At 38.1% G+C, this 23046-nt stretch overlaps 2 protein-coding genes and 1 pseudogene across 3 annotated transcripts in view; 2 read left to right on the plus strand and 1 right to left on the minus strand.

The window, feature by feature from the left end:
• The window catches only part of Rb1 (RB transcriptional corepressor 1), a 138300-nt gene that overhangs the window by 91621 nt on the left and 23633 nt on the right, over nt 1–23046 (plus strand). The window lies entirely within an intron of this gene.
• On the plus strand, nt 3927–4861 carry LOC114698795 (annotated as a pseudogene).
• On the minus strand, nt 7653–10463 carry Lpar6 (lysophosphatidic acid receptor 6). The gene has a single exon (XM_028877649.2). It carries the CDS (start codon nt 9401–9403, stop codon nt 8369–8371), a length of 1035 nt encoding a protein of 344 aa, XP_028733482.1. The 5' UTR covers nt 9404–10463; the 3' UTR covers nt 7653–8368.

The following is a 23046-nucleotide window of genomic DNA, read 5'->3' on the forward strand; positions in this document are numbered from 1 at the left end:
CTGAAAGCAAGCTTTTCCACAGTTCAATTCAAATGAAAAGTGAATGGCTCAGTGCTTGTGGAGACTCCTGAAGATCTCCCTGACAGGCAAATGTGTTCTCCCTGGCCTTTGTGACTGTCTTTTTCTCCTTAAAAAAAAACAAAATCTGTTGTTTTTGTTTTTCTCAGTAGGTAAAATTGTACTGAACTGTGTGTGTTAGTCTTTTTGATCTGAAGAAGCCCTGAGGACCAGCACATAAAAGACAGCCCAGTTTGAGACCAGTTACTTTAGCCGCCCGCGGAAATTACGAGTGTGATGTTAGCCAAGCAGTATAGTTTTAGTGCTAAGTGCTGAGCAGCCGTTTTTATTTAAATCAACACCTTGTTTGTTCATCAGGTATTATACCTTTCCCCTGAGCAACCTACAATTTTGTCCAGAGTTCTTATTATGTTCGTATTACATAAAAGTTTCTAAATTTTGCTGGGCAAGTGGCACATGCCTTTAATCCCAGCACTCGGGAGGCAGAGCCAGGTGGATCTCTGTGAGTTCAAGGTCAGCCTGGTCTACAGAGCGAGATCCAGGACAGGCACCAAAAAACTACACAGAGAAACCCTGTCTCGAAAAACCAAAAAAAAAAAAAAAAAAAAAAAAAGCAAAGAAAAGTTTCTAAATTTTAAAATACTATAAATATAACTTTGAGACATTGGTCTTTATGTTCTAAAAAATGAGCTAATACTGATTGGTAAAATTAGTTGTAAAAGTATCCTTCTTTAAAGGATAATTTTGAAGATTATATTATAATGAAAGGATTTATGAGAGTCCTTTGTTGGTTTTAGCCAAGTAAGGCTGTTAACAGCAGGACTTTCCATGTGTGACTTACTGTTCTTCCCTTTCTCCCTCTGCCCTCCAACAACCTCCCTGCCCTTCTTCTTTTTGTTCCTATCCAGCAAACCTTGCTTTCTATACTTGTTTCTTAAAATAATTTTTCTAGTTCAAACTTACAGACTTCTAACCACACCCCTTTACGTCCTCTGTCCTTATAGAACAGAAAGAAACAAATTGGCACACAGCACACAGCACACAGGACAAACCCAGCAGAGCTCAGACTATGGCGTGGAAAGGAGCAAAGGAAGTAGAGGGACCCTTTCACTTTTGAGGATAAAAACTAAATGAGGGTGTTTTGGTGGATGTCACAGAGGAGAATAGACCATGATACAAAGAATACACACAGCAAACTGCTTTCAGCACTTTGGAAGCTTTAGCTTCTGAGCAAATACAAGAGTTGTCAATAACAAGGAGAATTTTCTGGAGTACCAGCTGGCATTTATCAAATTATCTGGGGGTCTTGTGAAAATACAGGTTACAGATTGTTGGGCACAACCCCAAAGTTTCTGGGTTGGGGTTCAGGAATTTGTGATTCTAACATGTTTCTAGATGTTGCTGTTGGTGGTCTGAGAACATGAAGTCCTTGGACCCTCGCCCCAGAGAGCCATGGCCAGTCCATCAGGAGCTCGAAAGTGCACTTGCCCCTGTGCTGGTAAATCAGAAGTATGCAGGATTTTGGCCCAAGCCTAGCACTGTTGTGCAGTGCATAATCTATACAACAGAAAGAGTTCTAATATAACTGTGGGATATGTCCTCATAAACCCATTGCAAGTTATGAATATTGTAAGTCAAAAATGCCTTTGATGCCTTTGACCTACAAAATAACTTGTTTGGCCTGTCATTAAGTGACTGCTGGGGAGCTTATGACTCTGCTGTTGCCTAGTATTGAAGAAGTGTCATGGAGCATGTTACTGACCTGAGAAAAGATAAAATTTCAGCTTGAAGTATGGTTTCTATGTACTGTATACTGCATTCATGCCACTATAAAGAAAAAAGTAAGTCAAACCTTTATAAATCAGGGACCATCTATATATGCTTAGCCAGCCCACATTCAAATTTTGTATACACATAAACAGCCAGACTTGCAGTTTCCTATTGATGCCAAAGAGAATCAGAGCAGGAACAGTTATGTCGAGACTTCTATAACAGATTTGAGTGATCTAGGGGTGCAGAGATAATTTTTCCTGGGAGAAAATGCAAGAAACGTTTGCGCTGTTAGATTAGGTTCACACTGCCTCTTATCTTGATATCAAGAAGTACTTGGTTCATTTTTTCTTTATTCCCCTCTCCAATAAAGGTCAGGGAAACATCAAGGAAAGAATATAATAATAATAATGGAAGAAAATTGTCCAAAGCTAATGAGAACATGGAGGCTTCAGACAGAAAAGGCCCACTTGGTATGCTAAGCATGATGAGGAATATACATTTGGTCAAAAATCAGAATTAAAGCCAGGCAGTGGTGATGTATGCCTTTGAGCAAAGGAGACAGAGACAAGTGAATCTCTGAGTTTGAGAGCAACCTGGTCTGTAAGTGAGTTCCAGGACAGCCAGAGCTACACAAAGAAAAACCCTGACTCAAGAAACAAAGCAAAACAATCAGAGTTAAGTTAATGAGAAAATTAAAAATTAATTATTTATGGAGAATGAAATGCAGATCATTATTAGTTTTTATCAAGAGTACTGGGTATTTGATAGTCTAATTATTTATGGAGAATGAAATGCAGATCATTATTAGTTTTTATCAAGAGTTCTGGGTATTTGATAGTCTAGTATTCTTTATCAGACATGAGGACTAACAGTTTTCAGACCTAGAAGGATTTGGGGAGTGTACTTTCTGTTACTTTTTTTTTGTCATGAAATTACTAGAGAATATACTTTAGAGAAATGAGAAAGGAACCCCAAGAAGAGGGTATCGTAGACCCTAAGAAAAATGAAACTGTCAGTCTAGAAAAAGAAGAAAGAGGAAAAAGGGAGGATACAGCAGTCTAGGAAGGAGATGACCCAGATGAAAACAAGGCAGTAGAGAGGAGGGATGTACACATTACAGTGAGGAGTGGTCTCACTCTCCACCTGTAGGTGGGCTCCGGGACCCAGCTGACCCAACATGCAGCCCTTAAAATCTTTGTTGGCTTGTTGTTTTAAGCAGTTGTTTAACTTTACCTAAATGGTAAAGATTTAACAAGTACAGTTTTGTTTTGGTTTGGTTTTTTGAGGCAGGGTTTCTCTGTGTAGCTTTGGACCCTGTCCTGGATCCTCGCTCTGTAGAGTAGGCTGGCCTTGAACTCACAGAGATCCGCCTGACTCTGCCTCCTGGGTGCTGGAATTAAAGGCATGCACCACCACTGCCCGGCTTAAGTACAGTTTTAAACTGACAAATGGTAAGAGTTAGGGTTGTAACTGCAAAAATTGAATTCTTGTGTTGGTATCATATTGACTAAAGAAAATCTGCCTTTGTTTTTTGAACTTTTAGACAATTAAATGTGCTACCTCTATGAGGGGAAATGGCAAACTTTATGGTTTTTTTGTTTGTTTGTTTGGTTTTGTGTGTGTGTGTGTGTGTGTATGTGTGTAGGTGAAACACATATAGGGTATTTATTAGGACCATATGAATAAATACTCAGTGTAGGTACTACATAAGCAAATAAGTAAGAGGAGGGTTTGCCTGGAGTTAATTTCCTATTCTTTTATTAATTGATTTGTTACCTTGTGATATTCTTCTTTTATTAAAAAAAAAAAAATAGGGGACTGGAGAGATGGCTCAGGGGTTAAGAGCATTAGCTGCTCTTCCAGAAGTCCTGAGTTCAATTCTCAGCAACCATACAGTGGCTCATGACCATCTATAATAGGATCTGATGCCCTCTTCTGGCATGTAGGCATACATGCAGAGCCCTCATACATTAAATATAAACAAATAAATAAAATTTAAAAAATAGGGGCTGGAGAGATGGCTCAGAGGTTAAGAGCTCACACTGCTCTTGCAGAGAATCCAAGGTCAGTTCCCAGTATCCAGACTGGGTGCCTACAAACATCTGTAACTGCAGCTCCAGGGGATCTAAGACACACATGCACACATACTTGCATGCACACATGTGCACACATACACACAGAGTTAACAATACTAAAAATGCATCTTTAAGGCACCACCACTACGTCAGTCTAGGGCGCAGATCCTGGTAGTGTGATCTATTCCTAAAGTTCGCTCTTGATTGTCCCTTGTGGGCCATGGAGAGTGACTTTTACCTGCGTTACTACGTGGGTCACAAAGGCAAGTTTGGTCATGAGTTCCTGGAGTTTGGGTTCCGACCTGACAGAAAACTGCACTATGCCAACAACAGCAATTACAAAAATGATGTCATGATCAGAAAAGAAGCTTATGTACATAAAAGTGTGATGGAAGAATTAAAGAGAATTATTGATGACAGTGAAATCACCAAAGAAGATGATGCCCTGTGGCCCCCTCCTGACTGAGTAGGCCGGCAGGAGCTTAAAATTGTCATTGGCGATGAACACATTTCTTTTATTTATTTATTTATTTATTTATTTATTTATTTATTTATTCATTCATTTATTTATTTATTTTGGTTTTTCGAGACAGGGTTTCTCTGTATAGCTTTGCGCCTTTCCTGGATCTCGCTCTGTAGACCAGGCTGGCCTCGAACTCACAGAGATCCACTTGACTCTGCCTCCCGAGTGCTGGGATTAAAGGCTCACCACCACCGCCTGTCGAACACATTTCTTTTACAACATCAAAAATTGGTTCCCTTATTGATGTCAACCAGTCTAAGGATCCAGAAGGCTTACGAGTATTTTATTATCTTGTCCAGGACCAGAAGTGTTTAGTCTTCAGTCTTATTGGATTACATTTCAAGATTAAATCCATCTAGACTGGATATTGTGGACATGAGGAGGGGTGGAAGTTTTTAGTTACCGTAATTAGGAGTTTTTTTCTGTATATTGGGGCAATTTTTATAAACAATAAATGATGGTCTTTAATAAACATTAAAAAATGCATCTTTAAAAATAACCAGATGATGAGTAAAAATAGTAAGATAAAATAGAATTTGAGAATTCATACTTATATGAATATGTATAAGTTGTTCTGGAAAATATTGCTGATTGAACCATATTGTTAATCACCAAGTAATTGGTCTATAGCCATAAGTTTCTTGATTAGCCCTTTTGAATTTAGAACATTTTAGAAGTCATATTACTGTTGGGTAATTCAGTTTTCAGGCTATCTCAAAAGAGCTTTTTAAAAACAGGTTATTTTAGGATTACTTTGAAATTTCATTCTTATCTAAGCACTTTTTTGTTTTTCTGAGAAGGGTTTCTCTGTGTAACAGCTGTGGCTGTCCTGGAACTTGATCTGTAGACCAGGCTGGCCTCAAACTCACAGAGATCCACCTGCCTCTGCCTCTTGAGTGCTGGGATTAAAAGGTTGCACCACCACCACCTGGCTTCTAAGCACTTTTTATAATATGTTTTCAATACAAAAACTCATTTATAGTCGAGAATTGTAGGTCTTATATTCTTTCATGATAATATCTGGAGTTTGATTGGCCTATAAGTATTAAAAAAGTTTGGTTGCTGAGAAAGTGGCAAAGATTTTTCTAGGTATTAGTAATTTAATATATGGCAAAAGATAAAGTTCACTGGGGTTCTACCACACATAACCAAAAGGCATTTTCTGTAGCTATTCCATCCATAAATCAGTGTTTCTGAATTGGAAACATGAACTCTGCTCTCTTTTCTGTTTTATAGTCCCCAAATGAGTGGCCAATTTCTTTAATGATCAATACTTATAATTAGGATTTATACTTCAATTTTTTTAATAATATTTGAATGTAAATATTAAGGCTTGCTGATAGCCTTGGTAGTATCTTGATCTTTATTTTTCTATGGAAAGACAATGTGCAACATATATTTTGTGGACTAGTTACTTGGTTTCTGTTTTCTCAGAAAAACTAATTTCCAAGTTTGGAGCTGGTTTTTTAGGATGTCATAAAGCTGTCTTCCATGACCACATTCTGGTCTTACTGTTCTTTGAAGGAAGGCAGTGTGCAGTGATTGCTCTGTCATCTGCCCTTCATGAAGATATTGAAAACTATTTGGGGCGGGCCGGAGTGGGAGGACTAGACGCTGTCATTTTAAAGGAATACGAAGTAAACTTCTCAGTGTTTTAATACTAATATATGTTTGTGAGTGAAGGGGGAATAGGAAACCCTAAAATATATAATCTACCTCACATTACATCACTCACAAAGGAAAATAACTTAAATTTTGTTCTGATACTCTTTTGTCCAGATAGGTAAGTTTACTCAGTATTTTAAATTGTGTATTACCTAGGGCCTTCCAAATGTTAGGTAGGCACTCTTTATAGAACTATATCACCTGCTTTAGTATATTTGATGTAGATGAGAAAATTACAACTTTTAATCTGTTATGATACTTTGTTAAGAATCTTAGAAAATTTGCCAGGTGTTGCTTTTAATCCAGCACCTGGGAGGCAGAGGCAGGAGGATCTCTGAGTTCGAGGCCAGCCTGGTCTACAGAGCAAGTTCCAGGGCAGTCATAGCTACAGAGTTCTGTCTTAAAAGAATCAAAAAAAAAAATCCTTCAAAACTTTTGATTCATGTATGTTGTTCACACAAGAACAGTAAAAACTCCACTGAGCCTACTACTAACAGTGATTTGATGACCATCTTTGTAGTATTTTAAAGTAAAACTCCTACTTTGAGATCTCCCTTAGGGTTTTCTCATTTTCCCTGAGCAGGGAAAGTTCTGAGAAATCCAGAATCCAGAACTCCATGATCCTTTCCTCTTGATCAGTAGACTGCTAGCTGCTTTTCACCTCAACAACGTTATGGTTAAGACTGCTAAATAGGCTTCTTTCCTTTAGGGTGATACCAACTACAGGGACTGTAGGGCAGCTGAAGTAAACTTGTTCCCAGCACACACACACACACGCACATACACACACACACACACACATATATATACACACACATATACACACACACACACATACACACACACACACACACACACATATATATACACATACATATGCATATGTGTAACACACACATACTTCTTTTAGGATATGCTTAATTTCTTCACCAGTTTGTTTCTTGTTAGGGGTTTATTTCGCCTTAGTTTTACCTATGAGCAACTCTGAGTCTCTAAAGAAAACTTCCACGTACTGTGCTATTTATTACAAGGAGACTTGCCCGAGATAGAAAAAGATCATGGATTGTCTGAAATCATTGCAGCCTAAACTCAGAAAAGAAGTAAATTTACATATTACAACATAGATGTCCATACCATAGTCAAACTTCAAAGATTAAGGTGGCTTTACTATAAAGACTGAGCGCAGAATTCAATTACATATCATTTTTCTAAAATGAAAACTTTCTTTTTCAGTTAACTTTGGAAATGCCGAATTGGGAGAGGGTATGTTGAAAAAAGAAAGTTTTTATGTAGCTGGTACTTTTCTCTAAAATGCCTTCTATGTTGTATAAAATGAAAATATAGCTGTGGTTAGTTATTTGGTCTTCTAGGTTTGTTGCTTTCTATGTAAGGAACTGTGTCCTCACCTAATATATTTCATGTTAGCATTTTTTCTTTCACTTGAAATAACATTTTCAGTCACCTAATATTTGACCTAAAATGAGAGAAGAAAAGAAGTGAAAAACATCTGGCTATGCACCGCTTTTTAAAAAGTCCTGCACTTCCTGTCCTGGTGACTTCTGGACCAGCATTACTGGAAGTACACGTTTTTGTTGTACTTTTAAAATAAATGTCTGGCACATTTTACTTAGTAAAACAATTTACCTAGCAAGGTTGCATTTTATTAGTTTCCTTACTTTAAATTTTTATGGAATATATCATTTTAAAATTGGGTGTTGCAGCCAGAATATAAATCAAAATAGTAATTTCAAAATATACTGTATAGTTAGACACTATCTTTTTTTATGAATTGTCTACAAAGTCAAAAATGTCATGCAGAAGACTACAATAGCTTTCTTGGGGGAAGTACTCTAAAAAGGTTTGACTATTTCAAATTAGTTTTCTTCATGGTTTGCAGTTTTAGGCATGATAAGTACTTTTAATCTAAAATGAAATAGAAGTGAAATATTTAGCAAACTATTACTTAAACAACATCTGGGTTCAGTATAAAATCATTTAACAAATTTTTGAATTAAATCGTTTTGTGTAATACAAAATTTTAAAAGTACAGATATCACATTATTTAAATCATAATTGCTCTTAGACTCTAACTTTATAGAGATTTAATGAGGAAAGAACACATTAAAGTGGTTCAAGAAAATGAAATGGAGTGCATACAAGAATAGAATGTAGTTTAATGTTTAACACATCAGACATAGACGTTCTTAAAAACATGTAAGCGTCCATAATTCATTGTCTTTTGGAGCTGAGCAAAGTTCCCAGAGCAGTTTTCACAGTTGAACACGGAGCAGTCCCAGTGGTTTAGTCGGGCAGCTTAGATTGCAGATTCATTATCAAATATCTTACTTTTTAAGGTTTGTAGGTTGTGCTGGATAAAATTCTCGGTGCCCTGCACTTCAGAGAACCTGGAGTCACTTCTTCTAACAGACCAGTTTTTCATCTTTATTGAATTCTGAATTGTGTCTGAAGTGAAGTAGTAAACAATGGGGTCAAAGCAACAGTTGGAAACAGCGATGCAGAGAGTGATTGGGTACATTGTCCTCACTGCAGCTATCACAGAGCAGTTAACAAATGTCTGTGTTCTCATGAGAGAGTATAAAATAAGGTTGACGTTATAGGGCACAAAGCAGAAACAGAATATGACCAAGTGTACAAAAATCATTTTTAAAACTTTTGTTTTGTTCATTTTGCTTCTACTTAATGTAACAGGTTTATTTAAAGTTCTTAGCACCATACTAGAACAAGTTACGTTCAAAATTAAGGGGATAAAGAACCCCACTGTTTCAATGAAAATCACAATCCTGGAGAGATAGGTTTTCCATGTGGCTGCTGGGAAGTTCTCAAAGCAGGCTTCTGAGGTACTGTTACCCTGAGCGTGGGTCGACTGGAAGAAAACTGCGGGTGCACTTCCTCCCAGCACTGTGAACCACACAGCAATGCAAACAATCTTTGCATTTCGTTTAGTTCTTAAAGTCTTCGACCTAAATGGGTAGACGATTGCCAGGAATCGATCTACACTGATACAGGTTAAGAACAGAATGCTTCCGTACATGTTGGTGTAAAACAGCATTACTGAAATCTTACAGAGAAGATCTCCAAATGGCCAATTCCGTGTTGCAAAGTAAAAAATCCGAAATGGTAAAGTAAAGACGAAAAGCAAATCTGACATTGCCAGGTTAATCATGTACGTTGTCGTTTCATTTCTCACTTTGAGGGCACAGATGAAAATGTATATGGCAACACAATTGGATATCAGCCCAAGCACAAACACCATGCTGAACATGCACCCATACAAAGAGTACTTAAAGGAGTCATCGTAAGGGCAGTGGGAGCCGTTGGAGCTTACCATTGTCAGGCAGTCCAGCAAACAGGGAGTCCTTTTGTCTGCAGCAGGCGCCTTTGGAATTCAGATGTGGTGTTGGTATTCAGATATGGTCGCAGCAACAGCCAGTTTATTTGCAAATTATCTGCTTCTTTTCGTGTTCTTATAAATATTTTCTTCTCAGAAATCTTCAAAGAAAACATGAAACGTGTTGCTTAAAAGTTTCTAGTAGATTCTTCAGGACAATAGTCTCCTTTTCTGGTCTCCAGAAAATCCATTAGTCCAGAAACTGGCAAAAAATGCAGTCAAGGAAGCCGCCAACCCATAGAGCCACAAACGTAAGGGAAAGCTGTGTTTCAAGTCGGACACGATGGTCCTTGTGTAAACTCGTACTTCAGTCGCCAAAGTGAATATTCCAAAATTAAAATGTCTTCATGTTCAGAGTGTTTAGGCATAAGTTATCAGTCTTACTTCAGAGTCTTGATAGTTCCAGTCCGTCGTCCTCGGGCACTTCTTTCTCTTTATTCTGTTTTGGTATTTCTGCATTGATCCAGGTGGCGGTAGGCAGAGTCTTTTAAAGGTTCCCAGATAAATTCCTAAGCGTGTTAGCTCTTGCCGAAGGAGGCCTTTCCGAGGTTGCCAGCTGTATTGTGAGATGGGCTGTCTCTGAAGAGAGCAAGAAAGGCTTCCTAGATTTGTAATATGACATCACAGGAAGAAGAGGCTGGGCTTGGAAAAAGGAAGGCTTCAACCCAGTTGTTTGCAGTTCCTTTAATCTGATAATGTGTGTGCTGGGAATATACCTAGGAGGCTTGCAAATGGTCACTGGCTGTCCAGCTGAGCTAGGCATTAACTCTTTTTATGCCGAAATGCCTTCTTGGGATTCTGGCAACCTCTCCAAAGTGGTTTGCTTTGTTTTAGTTAGTGATAACTAAAGGCAAGACCTTAAGAGTTTATATATGAAAAGGATTTGCTTGAAAGACTGGCAGTTCTGGCACTCTTGGCTTCTGGTTTTTTGTTTTGTTTTTTAATTACGCATCAAGATTTAACTCAATTGGCATGATTGTGAGTAGCTTTAATCCTGGATCTCTTTAATTTTTGATGAACAGTGTTTTAACGTTTTTCTTTGAAAGTGATATTCTAGAGCTATTTCAATTTGTAATACATCAAAGAATATATTAAGAATGTTTATTTTTCCTGAGTGATTATACCTCAGTGGTAAGAACAGTTTGGTGCAGTATTACTTTTATTTGCCCATGACATAATATAAGCATAATGGGAAAGTGTACTTTTTAAAAAGGGCTTTCCCCCCTCTTAAATTGATTGAAATAATTTACAGAGAATCAGAGTCCTACTAACCTAATTTTAGATTCCTAATTTTTATTTTCACTTCCCCTATCTCTCTCCCTCTAGCTTCTTTCACATGTTGGCTGTGTGTAGGGATGTATTTCAGATCTTTAATTTCTAAATTTGGTTCTGTTGGAGCTGAAACTCATTTGTGGTCAGTTAAGGCATTTAAGAGCAAGTTTCTCTACACATGCCTTAGTTTAAATATTAAAGTGTAGTCACATGTTCTATATCTTTTAATTCAGATTACTCTTAACACTCAACAACTTTTGATGGTGAATTGTAATCTGTTTTGATTAGGAATTCATCATGATCAAATAATAGAGTATTACCTACAGCCAGTAGAGGCTGACAGTTTGAATTTCCTTATTGCTTTTGATGTGGAAAGCAGATACATATGTGTTCACATGAGAAGGCAGACAGGCATTCATTACTCTGCTGCAGTAATGAACAAGGGAGTAGTTTTTTCTTCTCAATGGAGAGAAGGTTTCTGTTAATAGTTATTTAAACGTATTTTCCTTACGTTTGTGGCTCTATGGGTTGGCTTCCTTGACTGCATTTTCTGAAATAGAAAATCAGAGTGACCTACTTTTATGTTTCCTTATTGTCATTTTACATAATACATACAGCTATATGTCCTGGTACTATCCACTTTTACTTTCATTTTGAAAATGGTACTTTCTCAGGTGGAGTATGAAAATACATTAGCTCTGTACTGTAACACCCTTCCACATATTACTCCTGTTTCTGGACTGTTATTCACTTAACTGTTCATTTATAGTTTTTTCATGTTTTAATTATTGATGCTTAAAAATACATATCCACTGTCCATTAGGCTTTTTATTATTGTCAGTAATATATGTTTGTATTCCAGATTCCTGGCATAAACCTTTACTCTTGTAAAAACTGAAATGTTTGCTGATAATAGATTATCATTCTTCAGAATCTAAATTTACTAAATCAGGATGTTGGTGCCCTGCCCACCACTCACTTTGTTATGCGTTTCCCTCTGAGACAGGGTCTTTGACTGAACCTGGAGTTAGCCTTGCAGATGGCCATCCCTAGTGATCCTCCTGTCTCTGCCCTGCACAGCTCTGGAGTTAATAGGCACAGCCACAGCCTGCTTGCACACCTGACACTCTTACCCAGTCAGCCATTGCTCCAGCCCAACTGTTCTTTCCAGTTCTTTTTTATACTGCCTATTTCTGGTTTTGCTAGTACCAATTTTGTATTACCCCTTCATTTTTACTGCCACAGTTTTAAATATAGTTAGGCAATTTATCCATGTGAATATTATGTTTTACCTCCTTATTTCTAATCTTGCTGTCTTTCAGTTACTTTCTATCAGCCCAACACAAATCAACTTAATGAATCAAGTGTAATTTTTCATTTATTCTCTTGTTTCCAAGAAGACTTTAAAGGAAATTATAATATTTAAAATAAATACAGTGGTGTTAGAGAGGTGGCACAGTGGTTAAGAGCATGTGCTATTCTTGCAGTGGACTCAGGACCCCCAGAACCTATGGTTGTTTACTCATAACTCCAATTCAAAGAGTCTGCCAGCTTCTTCTGATCATATCAGGCATGAATGTGATACACACACACACACACACACACACACACACACACACACACGCGCACCCGCATATGCAGGTTAGCACTCATACACATAAAAGTAAATAAATCTTTAAAATAAGTGAAATATACTGTTGGCTGATTTTTAGGATGTTGTGATATGTAGATTACTTAGTAAAAAAAATAGTTGTGAAAGAAAGTCAGTGTAAAAGAGTTAGTAATTTGCTGGATGTTGTGGTGCATACCTTTAATCCTTACACTCAGGAGTTTTAGGTCAGCCTGATCTACATATGAAGTTCCATGCTAGTCATAGCTACACAGTGAAATCCTATCTCAAACAAGAAGAAGGTGGAGGTGCTGGAGAGATGGCTCAGTAGTTAAGAGTGCTTCCTGTTCTTCCAGAGTATCCAGGTTTTATTGTCAGCACCCACATGGCAGCTCACTACTGCCTGTAACTCCAGTCCCAGAGGATCCAGCACCTTTTCTGACTGTGCAGGCATTGCATGCACTTAGTGCATAGCTATACATGGAGGCAAAACACCCATAGACAGGAAGAAAAAAATGTTTTAAAGAGTTGGTACTTTAAGATGTGAGGGTTGGAATGTCATTCGTGTTGGAGCTCTACCTTGAGTATGTGTGAAGCCCTGAGCTCAATTTCCAGCATCCCAGAATGTTAAAACGAAATTCTAAAAATGTGAGAAGTGTAAGCAATACCATTCTAAACTAATTTATTTTAAAAATTATTCAGTTTAAATGCAATAAATGTTATCTAAAATAAAAATTTAAATAATAAATTTATTTACACAGTAGTAAAATAATTAATACCATATGGTAGTCTGAGATACAAGAGGAAGGTATGTGAAATAATATTAGAGAAGTTTGGGTGAAAGAAATCTGGTACATTTTATTTTAAAAAGTATGTGTTGCCCTTATTGAATAAATAGAACCGTAAGAGTATCCAGGAAAAGTTTCCTTTTGTCTCTGAAATGTACTGTGCATCTTCACATGTGTACCCATGTGTGTGTTTTCCATTGACAGAAATACTTAGTTGTGAAAGGATATTTCTTGTTAGCTTTATTTTAGGAAAAGCACCAAATGTCAAATTGTGATTCTGGCTAAACATATTATCAGTTGGTAAATTATATATGTACATATATGGTTCAGTGATGGATTAAGCTTAACATTTTAGTGCAAAGGATCTGCTTCTAGTGACCTTGAAATCTCTAAGCCATTTTATATGCTCTTCCTTGGGTACTAGTTTTATCATAGCCTGAGACTGAAACACCATGACTCAAAACACATAAGAAACACTGATCTGAAGAAGGGGGATCAGCAAATAATCTCTGAAATAGTTGAAGGTTTTTCCTTTATAGAAAACCTGGAAGGAATCTAGACTGTGAGTTACTAGTGTAGATTCTTTATGCATGAATAAAAAGTTGTGCTCTGTGTGTGTGTAGGCAATAAGATCATGGCTGTGTCTATCTTTTTCTAAGTGGGAGAGCACGAACGTGCTGTGCAAAGAGCAGCCAGCAGAGAATGCGGGCTTCCCTTACTGTCACTTCACTCCAGAGAAGGGGAATCTGGTTCCTCGGCTGTAAAAGAAAGGAATTAGGCTGTACAAAGTTCCCTTCCTGCTTCCTATTTGGTTCGGATTCTTTGAATTCTTTGAATGTTTAAGGTGTCACATTGAGCCTTTTCACTCTTCAGTATCAAGGAGTCACTTTTTAGCCTTAATGTTTAAGAATTTGTAATTTTGAAACTAGTTTGGGCAAGAAATATGTACCACAGAGGAGCAGGAGCAAGAGGAAGAAATATGTGTAAGAGGCAGAATGACTGGGCCGAGTAGAAGTTCCTTATTGTACTCAGTAAATCAGCAGGAGCTGCATGCGGAAAGTCACTCTCATTCCAGCCCTCCTAATCCTAACCAGCTAATTTAGTGAGACCCTGGTGGAACCACAGGAAGTCTGAACCAGAGGCTGTGGGGGAGGGGCTGAACCCAGAGATAGCAGTGAGGGCCCAGGCTAAAAGAAAATGGATTAACCCTCTGGGCCCACCACTAGTACTGTGAGACCATAGATCTCTGAAGGGAGGAACAAAAGCCAGTTCTGGTGGCTGGTGTCTATAATTCCAGCACTCCACAGACTAAGGTAGGAAGATGGAATGTTCGAAACCAACCTGGGTTACTTAATGAGTTCTAGGAGCTACACAGGGGATTATCTTGTCTCAAAACACAAACATCTCCAGTTGCAGGTCTTGAAGGCTAGAGACAGTGCTCACAATAATTAGTCCTGGTGTAACCTCATTAGTATAGTCCTATTACCTTTCCCACTCAGAAAATTATTTATTCTTTGAGGAATTGATAATCTAGTCCCACCTAAATTCCTATGAGAGCAGTACAGGGAATATCTTGGGACATAAGGGTTTAATTTGATTATGAAATCTTAGTCAACACTGACAAAGTGGGTTGCAGTTTTCAAAGATCTTTCAACTACTTTGGAAGAAGGAAGAAGTAGTGGGAAAACCAATTGAACTAGGTTCTTAGTGACCTGGTTTTTAGTCTTTACCACTAAAATTTGACCTTTTTCAAGTAATTTAACTTTTCTGTTCTATTTGTAAAAAGACACTATCATTAGATTTCTAGAATTTTTTGCAGCCCTTAGCTTTCTGTTTTAAAATTTTAAAAAATGCTCCTGAAGAAACTAGAATTTGGAGTTATGCTTTCCTTAGGGTGGCTTAGTGGATAGATGATGAAGCTAACAAAGCTAGGACTGAGACGGACTACGTACTGTACTCACTCCGAGTACTCCGGCCAGTTCCTTAAGCATGCTTGTCAAGTGGAAAAGTACAGCTCTGTACGTGCATAGTGGGGAAAACTCTAATCCGGAGCTACAAGCATTTTTAGTTCCTAAATTTGGACTTTTCCTTGGACAAAAATCTATCCTAACCATGCCCTTCTGACTTTATAGATGGTTTTCAGAACAAAATGAAGTGAAATAAATTTTGATTGTAAAATGCAAACAAACAAAAAAACCTAGATGGGTACAGTAAGCCGCCACAGTCAGATCCAGGTTAAGTTGTAAGATACAGGTTAAGCTGTAAGATGAGGTAGGACAATGTGCTTTTGCTTCATTACATTTTATTGAGAAGATAAGAGTTCTTGTGCTTCATGCATGCCAGAAGAGGAAATGGTCCTAAGTGATGCTTGCATACTTTGTTAGTACAGATCATGGGTAACAGAAGCCAGTCTTAAAGTAGACAGAGGTTTGCCTTAGGAGAAAGACTTGTTTATTTGAGTTGGTTATTGATTACCTAACACACTGGATTAATTCTAGAATTCTTTAATATTGTAGTAGAACTTGATCCTAAAACCCAAGAGTAGTCTGCTCAAGCCCCCATTACAGAGTTCTGTTTCCTTACCTCCCAACCCCTGGGATTCCTGTTTCTTCAGTCACTCCAGCACATTGGAAGAAGGTGGCTTCTTCATATGTGTGTGAGAAGCAAATTCTTTGGCTGTGGTTGTTTATTGCCAGAGCTGGAACTGCAATCCTAGTTTCTTGGCATAACTGGAGTTCCCCATGTAATGATAAAGTGTTAGAAAAGGTTCTTTGGCCAGCTGGCCAAGGTCAGCCACTAAAGATCACATCATGTCAACAGATCTAATAATGCAAGAGGTTTATTGGAGGAGAGGGGAGAGAAAGAAGGGCTGTGTCAAGTGGGGACATGGCTAGACAGAGATGGGGAGACAGGCGGAACAAGACAGAGAGGTCTCGGCGTACCAGGCATGCAGGTGGTGTACCAACACACATGCAAGCAAAACAGCACCCACACAGGAAGTAATAAAAAAAATTAAAATAAAGCCTTTACAGTAGCTTGGGGAAAGGGGTATACAATTAAAAAAATGGAAGTGTGGTCCAGTGCAGGGCAGTGGTGGAGCCTTTGCCTACCCAGTTTGGAAGCCTAGATCAGATCTTCACTACAAGGTTGGGGAGATGGCTGAACAGGTAAGAGCACTAGCTGTTCTTCCAGAGGATCTAGTTCAATTTCCAGCACCCACATCAGGTGGTTCATAACTGCTTATAACTCCAGCTCCAAGGATCTGATACCTTCTTCTGACTTCTGTGGGCACATACATTCACATATAAATAAAAATAAAATTTACAAAAAAGACAATAGATAAAAACAGGACACTAAAAGCCAAGTGTTACACAAAGTGTGAAGTTTTTAAGGAAAAGATATAGCTTTAACCAGATAGTTTTGTTGCAGTCTCACCATGCGGTGGAAAGAAAATAATGTGATCATATTATATTCATATTAAATATTTAATAGAGCATTTTCTTTTTTAAGATTATAATATAATTATGTCATTTTCCCCCTTCTAAGTCCCCCCCATTTAAGAGTATTTCCTTATAGAAAGAAACATGGTAGAATAAACTAACAAAATTAACCCATTCAAAACAAACAACAAAAAACAGAGAGGGTCTGAATAAGCATGTCACTTTATCCTTAACTTAAAAGTAGTTTTAGTAAGTACCAAATTTAACATTTTTATGTTTAAAAATCTTTTACCTTCAGTACTGAAAGTGACTGAATATTGTATTTTTAAATAGATAGCAGATGTTTTAAATATCTAATTATATGAACATTATTCCAGATATAATTACAGCCAGAAACATAATTTGACTTTAGGCATTTGGGCTCTTAATCCACTTAGATCCAGGGAAAGAGACTAGCTCAGTACCAATAGGAGCACACAAAGGTCTAGGGCTACTGATGAGGTTCCAATGGTCATCCAACCCACAGCGAAGGGTCTATGAACACTTCTTAGTTTCCCACTGCAATTTCTTTAATCAACAGATGCCAATTCTGGGGACATGTGAGGGTTTCCTATCAATACCAGATGTTGCCAGCATTGCCTCTGAGAGGCTGAGAACAAAAGAGCGGAAGGAGAGCGGAAGGACAGCCTCTATAGGAGCCCAGGCTTTTGTTGTTGCTGTTGGAGTTAAAGGGAAGTGGGCCCTTTTGACCTGACCAATAAAGGTTGCCCGATTGTTGTCCTAGTCACATACATTGGAAAACAGGACAGGCACCTAAAAGATCTTTCCTGTTGGGCTCAGGGCATTGCTCAGTGACCCCAGCACTACAAAATAACAAAGAAATAAAAAATACCTTTTCTTCTTATGCTTTCTTCATCTAGTCACTGATTCTGTTTATTCATACATGCAGGCAAAGTACTAATATACATCAAATAAATCTAAAACAATCATGATAGTAGGTAAAAAGCAAGGCCTACTCTGTGCGGCCGTAGGAAGCCAATTTTAAATATAGAGACACAAACATGCTAAAAGGAGGAGTTGAGTTTAGAAGGCTGAAGGAAATTAAGGATTACTAAGGATGATTCCCCTGTTTGTAGAGAGGTCAGAGATCAGGTGATCGATAGCATAGCTACCCTAACAGTACCGACGACGGAATCAGAGCTGCTCAGTGGTGGAGGGAATGAGTGTTCTCGCTCATGTTGGGATGTGTTACAGTTGAGACATATGTGGTCTATTCACATGGGCATCTTTAGGGTCCAGTTGGAAATGGGGACCTGCAGTCAAAGAATGCTTTAGTACCGAATGTATATTTGGAGGTGTGTAGATGCAGTTAAAACCATGACAGTAGCTCTAGCAGCGTAGAGAGTGGCAGAGTATCCAGAGGAAAATCACTGTTAAAGGGCCAAAGAAATACACGGGAAAGAACTAGCAGAAAGGCCAAGGCCAGAAGTTTTCTATTGTCCATCCTAGTTTCCTCTTGTGAGGCAAAGCAGTGGCTTAGGATAGCACAAAAACACTTCCTGTAATGTGGGTCCATTAATACTCCTTATAGCACCCAGCAAACAATAGCAGCTCCTGCTGTGGCTTCCCACCTTGCTAGTTTTTCTCCCAGCACTGCAGGCTTCTCTCCCGCTTGGGCAGTCAGAATCTCTTTCAGGAGCACTGTGTCTGAATAGTCAGGACATCCTCTAATCTCAGGAGAAGTTTGTGCTTGCTTTAGAAATAGGTGCTAATTATGGAAGGTCATTTAGAATACACTTACAGCTGCCACTTTTTGACAGTATTGTTTATTTGATGAGATTCATACTAATCTTCCTGACAGTGAGAATCTGGCTTCCCTCACAGGATTAGGTACCAAAGCAGCAAGCGTGTAGAGAACAGTTAGCTGACAGTTAGTTTGAGCAGATAGGTCATGTCGGGAGGCAGCTTGCCTGAGTCCTGGGAAAGCTGCTCCCTGAGTGCTGCCAGGTGGCAATGGTGCTGCAGAGTTTTACTTTCAGAAGTTAAGTATGCCATTGCATCTTTCCCTCATAGTGGTTTTTAAAAATCAGATTTTAGCTGTGTTAGTTATTGATTAAGGTATTAGTTGTTTATTGGCAATTAAAACAATAATGTTTATTATCGTATGAATTGCTGAAAGTCAGGAAGCACCTTAGAGGTGTGGTTTTGGCTTGTATTTTCTCATGAGAGATCTTGAAGTTGTCAGCCAGGTTTACAGTCAGCTCAAGGCTTTACTGATTGACTCAAGATTTACTCCCACGGCTGTTGGCATTGGCTGATAGCCAGAAGCTTTGCCACATGGACCTCTCCATAGCTGCTTGTTATATAGCAGCTGGTTCCCCCATTCCAGAAGCAAGATATCCTAAGACGGCAACTGCCAGTCTTTAATAAGCTAACCTCAGAGGTCTCTTGCTGTCACTTTTGACATATCCCTTGGTCACACAGACTAATCCTAGCACAGTTTAGGGGTGAGTGATCGGTATAATACACAAGCATGTAAAGAATCACTGTTAGAAGTTATTGGATAATCCTGGATGCTAGCTGTGAAAGTTGCATGCAGTGTCTGCTAGAATGCAAATTCAGCCATCAGTTTTCTTATTTGTGCCTCTCTGTATTTAACTTACTCTAAATGTGGCCATATTACTTGCTAATGTTACTGATATAAAATTTTTGCTAATGCAAAAACATAACTGAATGTTCATTATATATGAGATCCTGGGATTTTACTTTGAAGATTCTTTCAAAGTCTTATGTAGAACTTGTTAATCTCCCCCTTAGAGATCCTTAAGTGTCTTGTTTCCTCGTTATGCAATCTGTGTTTTAGTTTTGTGGAACTAATGATTTCTTTCTTAAGGACTTATGTGCCAGGTGCCATTCTAAGCACTTTACATATATCATCTTGTTTGTTATAGCCTTGCTATAGTTGACTGTACTTCGTCACCAAAGGTTCATATGTTAGAATCTTGCTTCTCAGTGTGCTGATGTAGTTGACCTTTTAGCTAGAAGCTTGTTACAAGAGAGCCAGGTCCCTCTTAGTGCTCTAGCTTCCTGTCTTACCATCTAATTACTCTCTCTCTCACACATGACTCCCTAACCAGGGTGTGATACAGGCAGGGAGGGTCTCATCAGAGCCTGCACCATGATGTTACATAGTCAGGCTCCAGAACTTCGAGCTAAATGAATCTCTTTGTAAATTACCTAGCCTTAGGGGATTTCCTCTTAAAATGGAAAATGGACCTATTTTTCTTATTAATGAAGTACATGAAGTTTCTCTTGGGTCATAATTTCTCTTCTGTCTCTGAGCCCTATTCCTCATGTTTTACTTAAAATAATTACTCATTTGCCTCAGGCATAAATTCTATGTTGTTTTCCCTAACACACCTGATTTGAGTTAGGTGTTCCTCCTTTGATGTCCATATACCCTGTACATTTTAATATTGTGGAAGTAACTACTCTGTGTTGATATTTTTATTTATCAGTCTCTTATCTTATTTATTAGAGTATAAACTGTAACTTAAAAGGTTAAAACAAAACAAAAAATGAGAGACTCTAGAGTCAAATAGCTTTAGACCAAATTCTGTATCTATCACTTACTGTGCCTAGCAGTTTACTCTTAGCTGCTTTTCATATTTTGTAACAGAGCAGTAAAAGAAGTAGTATCTTCTTTTAGAGTGTAAATAAAATGTTGTAAGTAAAATAGTTGGTGCTTTACTATAGCATTAGGGCAGCATTACTGATGGTTTGTTATGTGCCACTTTCTGTTGATTTTCTGTCTCTGACAAAATACCAGAACAAATCAACTTAAAAGGAGTAAGGTTTATTTTTGGCTCATGATTTCAAAGGTTGCATCTCCATTGTTTTGAGTCTTGTAGCTGGACAGAATATCGAGGCCAATAATGCATAGTACAGGAAGCTTCATATATTATGCTGACCAGGAAGCAGAGAGAAGAAGGGGTGAGGATTGCAATATCCCCTTCAATATCATACCTTTAATGACCTTACTTCCTCCCACTAGGCTATACCTTCTGAAAGTTTTACCACCTCAATAGCGCCATAGGCTGGAGACCAAGCTTTGAACATAAGCATTTAGGATACGATCCTGATCCAAATGTAACAGTACCAAGGCTTTTGTTTAGATTATTAATAGCTCTAAGTAGTAAGGACTACCATTGATGTGTTATTTGTCTTGGTACCCTCAGATGAATGATTGATGAAATTTTGAGAGATGGAACTGCAGGTAAGGACAGATAACAGGGTAGAAGCATAGTTTAAAAAGCATGACAACAGGGGCCAGAGAGATGGCTCATAGGTTAAGAGCACTCACTAGCTGCTCTTCTAGAGGTCCTGAGTTCAATTCCAGCAACCATGTGGTGGCTCACAACCATATATAATGAGATCTGGTGCCCTCCTTTGGCGTGCAGGCATATATGCAGGCAGAACACTGTATATGTAATAAATAAATAAATCTTTAAGAAAAAAAATAAAAATCCAGGTATGGTGGCTCACACCTTTAATTCCAGTACTCCGGAGCCAAAGGCAGGTGGATCTCTATGAGTTCAAGGCTAACATGGTCTACAAAGACAGCCAGGGCTGTTACACAGAGAAACCCTGTCTCAAAAACAACAACAAAAGTAAATGAAGAAATAAACAAAACATAACAACAGGCAAAGGAAGAACAGAAAGATGAACAAAGGAGCATAGCTTGTGTCCTGGTATAGTCAGAAACAGCACAGGTTCTGGGAGCGAGTAGCCTTGGGCTTGAGCCCCGCTGCACCATGCACTAGTCATATGGACATGTATGTTAAATTTCATGCCTCTGATTCTTTATCTGTAAAATGCATAGAGTAATAGTGTCTACTTTGTAAACATATAAGGACTGAATGAAGGAATGTATGTAAAAAAGCATAAAGTCTCACTTATAGTAGATGCTCAGTAAGTATTAACTAGTATTCTTATTAAACAAAGGAGAATCATGAAGGTAGACTTTTAGTTATGAAGTAAATAAGCAAAGTATGTAGTAATGTCTTTGTGTTATTAATAATAGTTATCAAACTTAGAGATGATAGAAAGACCACTTGCTTGTCTTCTTTACAGTGTATAATTCTCAACGGCCAACAGGAAATTATTATCTAGAAAGTCTAATGTATAATTAAAATGAGTTCTCATAAATTCATGTGAATGTGATTTTTTTTTTTTTTTTAGCGTTTTGCTTTCTTGCCCTTATTGCTTTAGTCAGAGTGCTAGAAAAAGGAGAACAAAAATTCTTCTAGCAGTTGGCCATTAGGATTTAGGGACTTTGTGATGTCACAGTAGAAACTGCATTTGAAACACTTCAGACTTGGCTTGGGTAACTAGTTTATTTTTATAGTTATTTATTTATAGTTACTATTTTAGAAAATAAAATTGAGGGAAAGTTTGAAAGTTCTTTTGAAATATAAGAAGACAGAAAATAGGGCTGTTACAATAATATTGCTATTTAAGAAAAGATAGTTACTTTTTCAGGAACTTACACCACAATAGAAAAATACAGTTCGTAGTTCCTGAGGAGATGGAAGATATATGTGCACACATGCACACATGTGCTGTATCTTTGTGTGTCCATTTCTCCTCTCTGTATGGCAGGTGGCAGAGGTTGGATGTGATGGAGATGGAAAAGAGGATAAGAGTTGCGCTTCTCTTGTGTTGTGTGTTGATCTGGGTGATGAATCCAGGTCCATGCACATGGAAAGCAAGTAGCCTACAATGGAACTATATTCTATTGCTGTTCAGGTGCTTTTCTTAATGAGTTCAGTTTCAGAGAAACTACAAGGCTTCTAAAACCCTGTAAACTCTGGATATCTTGAAGGTGAAGCATCAAAAACCAAGGCCAGTGAAGTGCTTCAAGGGTTACGTGGGGCGCTGTTTGGTTTCGCAGGCTGGGCAATTGCATTTCATTGAGTCACAACTCTAGTCTCACTTAGTAGATGAAGTTTGAAGTTTCACTTGTTTACTAAGATTGGTCTTACTTCACCATACAGCCTAGGCTGACCTGGAACTTACTTAACCCAGACTAGTTCAAATTCTGTCCTTCTGCCTCAGCCTCCTGGGAGCTTCGGTTACAGATGGACCACCATACCCAGCTTTCTTTATTACTGTTTTTAAATAATACTGTACTAAAAGTAAATTATTGTTAAAAAAAACTTTGCCTGTAAGAGTAGGTTGGGCCTGACGTAGCGTTTGACATTGGAGGATAATCTATACGTGTGGGGAACTTCGTAGAGTTCCATAGGCAAAACCTGGTGATTTTGATTTTCTGGCATAGAGATCAGTTAGGAGGCAGGGATTGTTTGAGGAAGTTTCTCTAATTGTGGTCATTTAATCATAGGATGTTTGTCTTTAACCGACTTGTAAACTTTAGTCATAACATTATTAATAGACAGTTTATGTCTCCTCATT

Source organism: Peromyscus leucopus, chromosome 9, assembly GCF_004664715.2.
Source record: "Peromyscus leucopus breed LL Stock chromosome 9, UCI_PerLeu_2.1, whole genome shotgun sequence".
NCBI lineage: Eukaryota > Metazoa > Chordata > Mammalia > Rodentia > Cricetidae > Peromyscus > Peromyscus leucopus.